The sequence below is a fragment of the Myxocyprinus asiaticus genome, chromosome 9 (assembly GCF_019703515.2).
Source record: "Myxocyprinus asiaticus isolate MX2 ecotype Aquarium Trade chromosome 9, UBuf_Myxa_2, whole genome shotgun sequence".
NCBI classification, from domain to species: Eukaryota; Metazoa; Chordata; class Actinopteri; order Cypriniformes; family Catostomidae; genus Myxocyprinus; species Myxocyprinus asiaticus.
Genome location: NC_059352.1, coordinates 44504622 through 44517133, shown reverse-complemented (window position 1 = coordinate 44517133; position 12512 = coordinate 44504622). Strand labels below are relative to the sequence as shown.

The 12512-nt window shown below is 36.7% G+C and overlaps 1 protein-coding gene across 2 annotated transcripts in view; it reads left to right on the top strand.

Moving 5' to 3' along the window:
- The window catches only part of myh10 (myosin, heavy chain 10, non-muscle), an 85544-nt gene that overhangs the window by 41151 nt on the left and 31881 nt on the right, over positions 1-12512 (top strand). The window contains exons 5-10 of one of the 2 annotated variants that reach the window (XM_051707833.1): positions 2438-2540; positions 5414-5443; positions 9589-9681; positions 10291-10354; positions 11233-11331; positions 11495-11638. In XM_051707833.1, the coding sequence (XP_051563793.1) occupies positions 2438-2540; positions 5414-5443; positions 9589-9681; positions 10291-10354; positions 11233-11331; positions 11495-11638 (533 nt within the window). The remainder of the gene's footprint in view (positions 1-2437; positions 2541-5413; positions 5444-9588; positions 9682-10290; positions 10355-11232; positions 11332-11494; positions 11639-12512) is intronic. The other variant, XM_051707834.1, reaches the window with a different exon arrangement.

Here is a 12512-nt window from a genome sequence, read left to right as displayed (position 1 = left end):
TTCTATTGGATTGAGGTCAGGGCTTTGTGATGGCCACTCCAATACCTTGACTTTGTTGTCCTTAAGCCATTTTGCCACAACTTTGGAGGTATGCTTGGGGACATTGTCCATTTGGAAGACCCATTTGCGACCGAGCTTTAACTTCCTGGCTGATGTCTTGAGATGTTGCTTCAATATATCCACATAATTTTCTTTCCTCATGATGCCATCTATTGTGTGAAGTGCACCAGTCCCTCCTGCAGCAAAGCACCCCCCACAACATGATGCTGCCACCCCCATGCTTCACGGTTGGGATGGTTTTCTTCGGTTTGCAAGCCTCACCCTTTCTCTTCCAAACATAACAATGGTCATTAAGGTCAAACAGTTCAGTTTTTGTTTCATCAGACCAGAGGACATTTCTCCAATAAGTAAGATCTTTGTCCCCGTTGCACTTGCAAACTGTAGTCTGGCTTTTTTATGGCAGTTTTGGAGCAGTGGTTTCTTCCTTGCTAAACAGTCTTTCAGGTTATGTCGGATGCGTTTTACTGTGGATATAGATACTTGTCTACCTGTTTCCTCCAGCATCTTCACAAGGTCCTTTGCTGTTGTTCTGAGATTGATTTGCACTTTTCGCACTAAACCACTTTCATCTCAAGGAAACAGAATGCGTCTCCTTCCTGAGCAGTATGATGGCTGTGTGGTCCCATGGTGTTTATACTTGCGTACTACAGATGAACATGGTGCCTTCAGGCATTTAGAAATTGCTCCCAAGGATTAACCAGACTTGTGGAGGTCCACAATGTTTTTTCTGAGGTCTTGGCTGATTTCTTTTGATTTTCCCATGATGTCAAGCAAAGAGGCACTGAGTTTGAAGGTAGGCTTTAAAATACATCCACAGGTACACCTCCTAACAGAAGCTAATTGGCTAATTGTCTAAAGGCTTGACATCATTTTCTGGAATTTTCCAAGCTGCTTAAAGGCACAGTTAACTTAGTGTATGTAAACTTCTGACCCACTGGAATTGTGATAGTCAATTAAAAGTGAAACAATCTGTCTGTAAACAATTGTTGGAAAAATTACTCGTGTCATGCACAAAGTAGATGTCCTAAACGACTTGCCAAAACTATAGTTTGCTAATATTAAATCTGTGGAGTGATTAAAAAATTAGTTTTAATGACTTCAACCTAAGTGTATATAAACTTCTGACTTCAACTGTATTTATACACAATATACAGGCATCATCCATTAAAGACTATAGTAAATAATCTATGTCCTTTGATAATGATTTGGGTTGAATTTAATGGAAAACTATGTGAGTTGAGCGATGTCATCCGTCAGACACATCCTGGTAGGCGACCCACTTTAATTAACCCTGCCGTTCACACTTTACCAAAGTTGTGTTGAGAAAAATGTTTGAAAAGACAAAGACTATTGTGCAGTGAGCAGCCCTATTTATATCTGAAAAAAATCACATGATATATAGATCATTATCGGGAAAATCTTCTGATCCCAAGTCTATCTCTTATCCCATCTTAATATGATTGTGGGTATGGGGTGATTATAATTACAATTTTCATTAGGTTATTATTTTTGTGCTAGTGGTAATGAAATCACACAGTCTTTGGTAAAATTTTTACTCTATTGCGAAAAGAATATTACTGTAATTGTGATGCAATTTTACTTAACATAATTATAATATTTAACTGTAGTTTACAATTAAATAGCATAATTATTTGCAATACTGTTATAATGTTTTTAGATATATTCTGCAATATAAAATATAATAAAAATATGTACAATATATATTTCTTCAATGTTTATATATATATATATATATATATATATATATTCTTAAATATATGAAATATGATGTTTCTTGACAATTTTCATGAGTTATACCAATTCCACTGTGATACTGCATTGAAAAATATCAGTTTTAAGTGAATTGCTGTACAGGCCTTTGAAGAAAAAGTCTGGATTTGTGTCTTTCTAAAGATGTTTTCCATTTATGGGCTTGGGTTGAGCAAGAAGAATATTTGAATCAGTAATGGGTAATGCATTAACTTTTCATTAAAAACAGGATTACTCTAATGCATTTTGTTGTGTTATAAAATAATAGAAATTAAAACACCATCTTTTACATTCCACTAATATTACATAAAACTTAACACTTGCCTAGTAAAAGGAGTGTTGTTAATGTAGCAGTTGTCAGCATCAAAGGCCAAAATCTCCTCAATCAGAGCCTCAGCTGCTTAAAGAAACTACAGCTGGAAAAACAAACAGTTACCAGACCTGTGATACAGGATGTAGCCTATTGGCTTATTGTACTGGTGAATTTATTATGCAAATGTGACGAAATATATGCTTTATTTGTTGTGTTATTTGGGTAAAGCGTAAAAACATGATTACTTTGTCTCATGCTTTTGGTGTGTGTTATGATTTTAATGTTTTCTCCTAGTGGGGAATCAGGTGCTGGAAAGACGGAAAACACCAAAAAAGTCATTCAGTATCTGGCTCATGTTGCATCCTCTCACAAAGGAAGGAAAGATCACAACATTCCAGTGAGTTCCTTTTCTATAAGTTATCCCTTGATTCACATTGTTCATGTGGAACCCCCTTGGATATACACACTAATAAATGTTAAGTCTTAATTGAGTAAAGGACGTATGGCTAATTTTTGGGAAACTGTCACATCTCGGTAGGGGATGAACTTTGCAAAAGCTCTACATATGTCTTCAGCATTGGAATGCCAGTATTTAATAAAGTTCTACACATGCTTGCATGTTTATTTAATATTTTGTATATTTTGATTAGGCTTTTAGCTACCATTTAAGAGTATAGTACGCTCAATTCCATTTAAACATGTTTAAATCCATTTCGCAGCATTCCACATATTTTCAACAAATATCAGAAGAAACTGAAAAAAGTTTGCCGATTTCAGTCTATGCCTGATTAGGAATCACCTAAAGCAGTCAAACTCCAGTAATGCATTTATGGTGGAAGCTCTCATAGTTCACTATTAACTTGTAAAAACTTTAAGCTATAATCAATTAAACATACAATGACATCAGGGTGCTCTTTTGCTGAAAGAGTAGTTTTAACAAAATTAACAAACATCCATGGATTACACGCACTTGATTGTCATTGCTGGTGTTGTTTGTAGACTGTCAGTGTTGGTTCTGTAGATGTTCATTCAGTAATACCTTAAAGTTGAACTGCTGGCTCTTAAGGCCCTGGTATACTCACTGCAAACTTGAAAAAGCTGAGCAACAGAATACTGTTTGCAAACATTCAGACATCGGCCACGTCTCCCTTGCTCACAAGACTTCATGTAAAACTGTAACTAATGTGACATTTAAATGTGTAATCAATGACTTCATACCTCATTCTTTGAGTAGGATTTACATGAGATCAGTAAAAAAAAAAAAAAAAAAAGTGTTTTTAACCACTCGATGATTTAAAGTCATTTGTATGCAGTAGATAATGTGTAATTTGTCATTGTTTACATTCTGCATTCTGGTGCATATCCACAAACATGCTGTATGCGGCCATAGAATGTGCCGGTTACCCTCTGTTATTGTAATTTATGATGACCACTGACTACGTTTACATGCACTTAAGAAAGCAGTTTATTCCAGGGTTTTTGAAGAAGCGGCATTCTGAAAAGTCATGTAAACGAGAACGCCGATTTCCTTAAGACGTTTAAGGGATTATGAAATGCCGGTTTAAAACACCAAGGTTTCTCCTTGAGAACGCAGCTTAATGTGGCCATGTAAACACACAAGCAGCGTACTGATAGGTATTTGAAGAGTGCACATGTGCGTGAACAGACCGAATAACAAACGTCATAGGATGGAGCCCAACATTGCGGAAGGGGAAATGCACATACACTATAAACCATACTGTAACAGTTAAAGGATAGGCAAAGAGGAGGCGGGAACTGGCTGAACAGTCAATGTAAATTTTAATGTAAAACTCAACTTAAAAGAACATAAAACAAACATGGACACACACACATGCAGCGCAGCCGCATGCCTCTCTCTCTCTCTTGAACTGGCGCCTCTGGCCCCCCTTTATCTCGCTCTCCCACTGATCATCTGATTCGGTGCTGGCCGTGCACCCTCACCGCCCGGCCACACCTCGTCACACATACCCATTTATACACACCAGTGTAAAATATCGACTGTCCCTCACGTTCACGTATATGTGCACATACATTGGGGGAATCCCAGAGTTTTACGGAAGAGGGAAACCCCACTATTGCAGCGCAATTCAGCTGCAGGTCGAGATAGAAAGTTAAGGAAGCAAACACAGCAACAACTCTGGAATATCTGGAAGTAAAGCAAAACAACTGAGAATAAAATAACAAAGAGTTCCTCTCATGCCAAGTTTGTTATTTACACAAGCGCTGCGGGGAAATTACATGTGGTGAAAGCTGCTTACTGACCGAGTTGCATGTATACAGGAGTAAAGAGTATGCTGCTTATACAGTGCATGTAAACAAGAACGCTGCTTTCTCAAATTAAGCCGCTTTCTGTAAACGTAAACATAGTCACTAATACTACTGCAAAGAAGGGTATATAAGACTGTTAATGGGCAGAATAGAGACAAAAGAATGATAATGATATCTTACTTTTGGCAGATTTTTGATTTGGCTTTCAACTCACAGATTGATGCAGCATATCAAACTACAGAGTGAATGGGCACTTAACATTATTTTAGTAGATTTCCTTTTGTAGACTAGTTAAAAAAAATAAAATCACATGACATGTTCTTGGAAAAGGTCTCTACATTGAACAATCGTACAGACTTAGGTAAGTTTGCACCAGCTCGCTTATAACGTTGCGCAACGGTGTGTTCATGTTGACTGATTTTAACTGACTGAAAACGTAGCTAGAATTAGCGGTCAGCCTCAAAGTAGGTGGTGCTTCAGGTCACACCTATCAGTGACATGTACCAATGGCAGTAAGAAGTTGTTTACCAGCCGGTACAAAGTTTTCCTGAAACAAACCACCTAAAATAACTCAAAAACAGATTTTGTTCGAAATGACGTCACACCCATTCGTTTTTCGATTTCATATGAAGTATGTGTGTGCTTTTAAAGTGTGTATGTGTGTGTTTGTGTGTGTGTGTGTGTGTGTGTGTGATTAGTACACATTGGCCTGTATTTAGAAAGCATCTTGGAGGAAGAAGTGCTGGCCTGTAATTTGCCATACATATAGATTATATTAGTAAATGAATGCATAAAAATATATAAAGGCATGAGATTGGCTGAACAATTTTACATGCTCCAGTCATTGATCATACTGTAATCGCATGGCCGAATACGTGATGTTTACTAAAGGCTTAGATCTGTCCTTTGGTCTAAGATACTTTGAGAATGTGGCCCCTGATGCCTTCTAACATATTACATTTGTTTATTATATACAAACAGCCAGAATCACCTAAAGCAGTCAAACTCCAGGCAAGTTCCCTTTAAGCTTTTTATACCTGCTCTGCTTGTGCATGCAAAACTAACCTGCTTTAGAAACAGACTGGAATGAAGCCACTCCAAGGTGGAAATTCTCTGCACTATATATGATAAACACATTGCTTTGGGGGTTTAAATGGGTTTCTTTTGATTTACTTGTAGCATTTCACATTTGCACTGTCTCTTGCTAAATGGTTTTGAATGTATGCAGCCTTGGAGATGTGAAGTTTTCAATCTTACTGTTGGAGACAAATATAAGAGATTAACCTAGTTAACACATCTCGGTGGCTTGGGGCAAAGCAGTTCTTACTTTAGACGGTCACTTTTATGACATTTTCATCTTTTAACATAGTAGCCGGGTAGCACAGTAACTATTTGATCATATACAATCTGACTTGATGTCTAAGAAGAATTCTATTGCGGTTCCTAGCATGTTTAAACACTTTGCAGCAAAAAATAAGCTAGTGATCTTTTGATTTTCACAGAGTCAGTCAGGTCTGTTGTTTGCAAACTGGGGGGATCTTTAACAGCCTTATGCAATCATATCTGTTCTGTTGACACCTGACAGATTAGTTTCAGTCCAAACATAATGACCAACAAAGACCAGCAACATTCTAAACCAGCAGAGAAAAAACCTTGTTCACAAAATGAGGATGTTTCTTTCAGATGATATTCCCAACACTGTTTTCGTTATGCTTTTAAAGGAATGTGCCGGGTTCAGTACATGTCACACTTTTTAAGTAAGAATTCAAGTGCTTCAACAAATATGAGATTCACATTTTTACTCTTAAACCCTCGAATTGACTTGTAATTAAGAGCCAACTTGTAGTGAACCTGGAACATTTTTTTAAGTCACCCCTTGCTGTGTACAATCTGTCTGTAATGTCAAGCATATGTGTGTGTTCCCTCTATTTGTGACATTAACACCTCTGTGTTTCCACGAAAATCATTTGATTACAGAGCGGAATCCTGTCTTATGTGAGTAGCTTGTAGTCCCTTATTTTTTTGTTTTGTTTCTTTATTCTCATATCTCGCACCAGTTCCTTAGAGGGCACAGTAAACTTCACCTTCATTACTTTCACTGTCTTATTAATGTTATATGGGAATTATTTATTTATTGATTTAATGTTCCTTTACTAATGTCTTCTTATTCTACTGTGTAACATCTGCTTTCTGTTCTCATTTTGTGAATGTTCTCTGTGGCTCTAGTGTATGTTACTATCCTTTTTTTGGGGGGTGATAACAGTAAAACTTTAGACAGTGTTGCATTTAAGCAGAATACTGCATGATGGTGCAGTGTTGGGCATGGTGCTGAATTCCCATTTCACAAGTCACATGTTATCTGGGTCCATGCATGCAGTTGGAAGCTTCTGGAATGTCCATTTACTCTGTTACAAAGAGACTCAAATGCCTGTAGTTCTTGGCATACTTTCTGTAATTGATGAAAGTGCCTTTTTGGCTTAATATATGATATTATAAAGATAACATGTTGTTTGCAGAATTAAATAATTGCCTTTTATATTGTCATTAAGTTTGTAAAAAAAATAAAAATATATATATATATATATATAAATTAGGGCTGTTGGAATTAACACGTTAACCTATGTGATTAAAACGTTTAACTCGTACATTTTTCTTAATCGCGATTAATGCATTTACCGTTAATACAGCATAAACACTGGTGTAAAGGGCGGCACCTTTGTAATGCATCCGCCCGGAGTCATTACACTGACGCATACACCACAAACACAACAGTGCCTACAAGCTTAGCATAAAACGGCATAACGCGGCAGTCCCATAGACATTCTATGGGCCGTAATGTCGTAACCAAGGAGCTCTAAAAGACCGTTCGTAACATGCTAGTTGAGTGTTACGCTCTCACCTATGATAGAGCTGCAGAGGTTGTTATTTAATTAAAAGAATCTCTAACAGCGCTTCCCTGTCAGCGATAAAATGGTGAAGAAATGTTCTTAGTGCTATTTGATGTACAAAACAATCCCAGATGGGACTTGTGATAGAAATCAAGTATTTTTAGCCTATGTAAGGCTCATTTTAATTACCACAGAAGCACACCAAATCTTAACTATCACCAAAACGCAGAATGAGACGTGTTTGTTTGCAAGCGCTTTTCATGGTGAGTTCAAAGCGCCAATGCTAGCTTTGCTGCTCTAACGCGAATCATGAACACAGCTTCACTGTTACTTTAACAAAGTGGATAGCCACAGTCTACCGGTTGATTAATATTGTGGAGGATAAGAGAATAAGAGATTTAATGCACATTGCAATGAATATGCAACCTATAGGGACTAGTTCTTTCAATTAGTCAAACTCCCACTTAGACTTCGGGAAATGTTTAGTTACTTGAATTGATATTTTAGTGCATTTCTATCTTTATATTGTAATTAACTTTATAAAATGTTAAGTATTATATTGCTACATATTGTTTCCTAAGATGGAAATAAATACATTTTGACGAAGTATAAATAGTCAAATTTCAGCACTTTTAAAATCTGCAATTAATCGCGATTAACTACAAAAAAATTTTATCAACCGACAGCACTAGTATTAATATATTTTAATATGTATTAAGTATAGAGTATATTTTCAACCCACTATTACAGTAATGTAAGATGTATGAACCTAAAGAGAAACTTTTAACATTTAATTGAAATTTAATTTTATTATTTTGAAAGCATAAAGAAACAGCAGTTAGTCAAATTTAGTAAATGTGATTTTCTTTTTACACTTTTTTTTTTTTTTTTTAAACAGCCTTTTTTCTCCTGAATTGTTCAATTTATTTGGTAAATCACTTAGATGAGACAGAAACCTGCTAACGAATTCTAGCTGCTATTACTGCTGTTACAGCAAAACTTCATTAGTAACGCTTTAAAAAGTCTTTAGTTACTGGCTGTTGTTTGTTCCTTCTAGACATACCCTCAGTCAAGCAAAAATTATTAATACACCATTAAACACTGAATTTGATTAAGGTCTATCTTCTCCTAATTCTTAAAGCAGGTACAGTTTATTTTAGGCCTTTGCTGGCCTTTTATAATACAGTAAGTTGCTGTGAGCATCAAAACTGCTCAAACTCTAAACCAAAAAAAAAAACTCCCCAAGACTATATCCACTATTTCGCTGTCATTTGGCTTTGGGTTACGTAATATGAACAGCTCCCCGCAGTCAGAGGTCGCACACAGATGAAAAATCACTGCAGCTCTCCACCCTCTTCTCTGACATTATCCTCCTGTCTTATGACAACAGTAGCGTTTTGGAACAATAGAACACCTGTCCAAACTTCAGGTTGACATGGACAACATAGAGGGCTCAGGAATTTAAGACGTAGATGTCCCACATTTTGTGGTTGAGGGAGCTGTGATGCAGACTATCTCTGTGATGTGACACAGTGGGATTTCGGACGCCTGTTGCTAATTTCAGGAGTTTCCACTCCAACCCCCCGTCCCCAAGAATGCCCGCATTTCAGGCGGCCAGTGAAAATGTCTCTTCACATAAAACAGAGAACCCTCTCACAGCTGCCCAGGCTTTAATTATATTTGCATGGTAGTGTATTTTTACTCCCATCTAGATGATCTGCTTCTGGTTTGACGGTCAAATGCAGAGAAGTGGCATTTCTGTGAAAGCAAGTTAGTTTCTTTATAGCGTTTCACAATATTGTGCTTTCTCAATAAAATACTCAGTCTGCAGAGAATGCAGTAAACAGAAGTGTTTTGTGGTCTAGATCAGATGGAAAAACTTTTGCCTGTTAAAAAGGCATTTTTAAAAAAAAAAATTAAATGAGACTCATCTCTCATGATAGATGGGTATGACTTTCTTGCTGATGCAAACTAACCCTAAATGAACAGTATAATATTGTTAAGATAATGTAATGTGTCATACACGGATTGGAAATGTTTTCTTGCCTGCTTTTCACCCTGTGTATTGGTGTTTAATAGCAGACTTCACTTCGTGTCTTCTCAAGGTCTTCCATCATGCTGTGCAAAATGTTCAGGCTAGATTATTTAATAACTCAAATAAAAGAGTTACACTCCACTTTTGAACTTGAAGTCATTTGTATCTGTTTTTCTTTATGAACCTCCATTTCATCATATATCTTGAAAATGTTTCTAACATTTGCATTACAGGGAGAGTTAGAGCGTCAACTCCTGCAGGCAAACCCTATTCTGGAATCCTTTGGGAATGCCAAGACAGTGAAAAATGACAACTCTTCACGCTTTGTAAGTTGGTCTATTAGGACTGATCTGATTATCCCATCTTTGTTTTTCCCTTCAGTATCATGCAGGAAAAATCTACACTGTTTTGCTGTATTCATGTTTGTAACCATTTTGGACAGGATATTTGAGGTGTAGCAACTGGAAAGATCGGGCTAACTAAAATCCACATTCAGCACTCCGAAAGAGCGAAGAATCTTTTTCTCTATCTTGCGTCAGCTTATCTGGCCAGCTGAATGTGATTTAGCTGGCATGTGTCGAAGTCAGCAGACCGCTTTTAAAGATACAAACAAATCAAAAGCCACAGAGCAATTCTGATACTTCAGGCCCTCACGTAGGTTATTATTTTGGGGCATTTGCAGCAAATAAGTGTGTCTGTTAGCCTTTAACGCACACTTTTGAGTGTAGATCTCTTTAATGCAGAGCTGTGTTTAAACATGCTGCATATCACGCCCACACAAGCCACTATGTCCAAATGATGAAAGAGTCCATCGTCTGGCTGTTCCAATGGATTCCTGGAAATGTTGATTAGGCCCATAAAATATCATGACGCAGAGGTATGTTTTTAGTGAGCCTGATCATTATAACCACAACCAAGTATTTGTTTTTCCACAGGGAAAGTTCATCCGCATCAACTTTGATGTAACCGGTTACATTGTGGGGGCCAACATTGAAACCTGTATCCTGAATTGACATCAGTTCAATCACTTATTTAAGCAATGATTGATCTCTAAAGGGAAACTTGTTGCAAGATACATTGAGTTTTCTATTTCAAATTTCCTTTCTTCATGCATCCTCATACTATAAAAGCTTAAAGGCATAGTTCACCCAAAAATGAAAATGATCTCATTAACTCAACCTCATGACATCCCAGATGTGTATGACTTTCTTCTGCTGAACACAAACAAAGATTTTTAGAAAAATAGCTCAGTTCTCTGTGTCCATACAATGCAAGTGAATGGTGGCCAGAAATTTGATGCTCCAAAAAGCATATGAAGGCAGCATACAAGTAATCCATACGACTCCAGTGGTTTAATCCATGTCTTCAGAAGCGATATGATAGGTGTGGGTGAGAAACAGATAAATATATAAGTCCTTTTTTACTATAAATTCTCCTCCCTGCCCAGTAGGTGGCGATGAGCACGAAGAATGCAAATCACCAAAATAGAAGAATGTTAAAGTGAAAGTGGAGATTTATATTAAAAAAGAACTTAAATATTCATCTGTTTCTCACTTCTGAAGACATGGATTTAACCACTGGAGTCAAATGCATTCATTTTTGCTGACTTTTAAATGCTTTTTGGAGCTTCAAACTTCTGGCCACCATTCACTTGCATTATATGGAACTACAGAGCTGAGATATTCTTCTAAAAACCTTCATTTGTGTTCAGTAGAAGAATAAGTCATACACATCTGGGATGGGAAGGAGTTGAGTAAATGAGAGAATTTTCATTTTTGGGTATGTTATCCCTTTAAATTAAGTCTACTAATGACGAGTAAAGTTGAGCTGTAAATGAGGACATTTAAAGCATAACTAATCCTTAACTCGTCAGTAAGATCTTCTTGAAAAATCCAGGGCCATTCGCCAAGCCAAAGATGAACGCACCTTCCACATCTTCTACCAGCTGTTGGCTGGTGCAGGGGAACATCTCAGATGTAAGTACATCTTTTTGCATTTGGGAATTTCCTGTATTCTCACAATGTATAAAGGCATCAGATTGAGTATGGAGAGTGAAGCAGTTTGGTGTCGCAGAGCAGAAACAGTGTGGTGCAGAAAATAGCAGCAGTTTGTTTTTTATACTTATTGTTCCCCTGACAGCTGATCTACTCCTGGAGGGCTTCAATAACTACCGGTTTCTTTCTAATGGTAACATTACCATTCCTGGACAACAGGACAAGGACAATTTCCAAGAGACCATGGAGGCCATGCATATTATGAGCTTCTCCCATGATGAAATTTTATGTAAGGAGACACGGAACACACATACACACGGGGTGATTTTCATGAAACCTGACTTAAGAAAATGTCCTATTTTACTCCAAAATTAAAAATGAAAATAAGGAAAATATATTTTGCATATAGAAAATTAAGCCTTTAGGGCCATTAAGATTTTTTATATTATGACCAGGGACTAAAAAAGGTTCAAGGAATGAAAACCAAAAACGAACGAAGGTTTTTGCAGAATGTAACCGAAAATGGGAACAAAGTCATTTTCAATTGTTCTGGAGTGAAACATTATCTTTAAATTCTGGTAACCAGTTACAACCAGTTAATTTCATTCTGATAATTTTTTCATGAAACCAAAGGGTTTATCACAGTAAATTTTGTTGCCTGAAAAAATGAAAATAGTGTGAAGGAAACCACTGCATTTCTTTGTTGTGGATGTAACATTCTGTGAATGAAGACCTTTTTAGCAACGATCTATAATTACTACATATACGTGCATGGCTAATACAGATACAATAAAAACATTATTAAATATTACATTAAAAAGTACATTTCTCAGTTGTTTAGAAGTCTTCACTGAATTATTGTTAGATATAGTGCATTATTACAGATTTAATGCTGCTGGGTTTTGACTGTGAAGCAGGTCTGTAATTAAAAATATACTTGAATTAACTGTATGCTTATTCTGATTTCTATGTGGATAAATCCACCATGCAGGAAAAAAAAAATTGCTTGCTTTTGCTTATTTTGGTGAGGCAAGTGTTTTTCCAGACCAAGTAGTTTGTTTCTCTTGCAAGATCTGGCAACACTGCAACTGGTATATCACCCATATTTAGCACAGAGGACTGTCATTTTCTTTTTTTCTTTTTTTTTTCTCCCCAATTTGGTA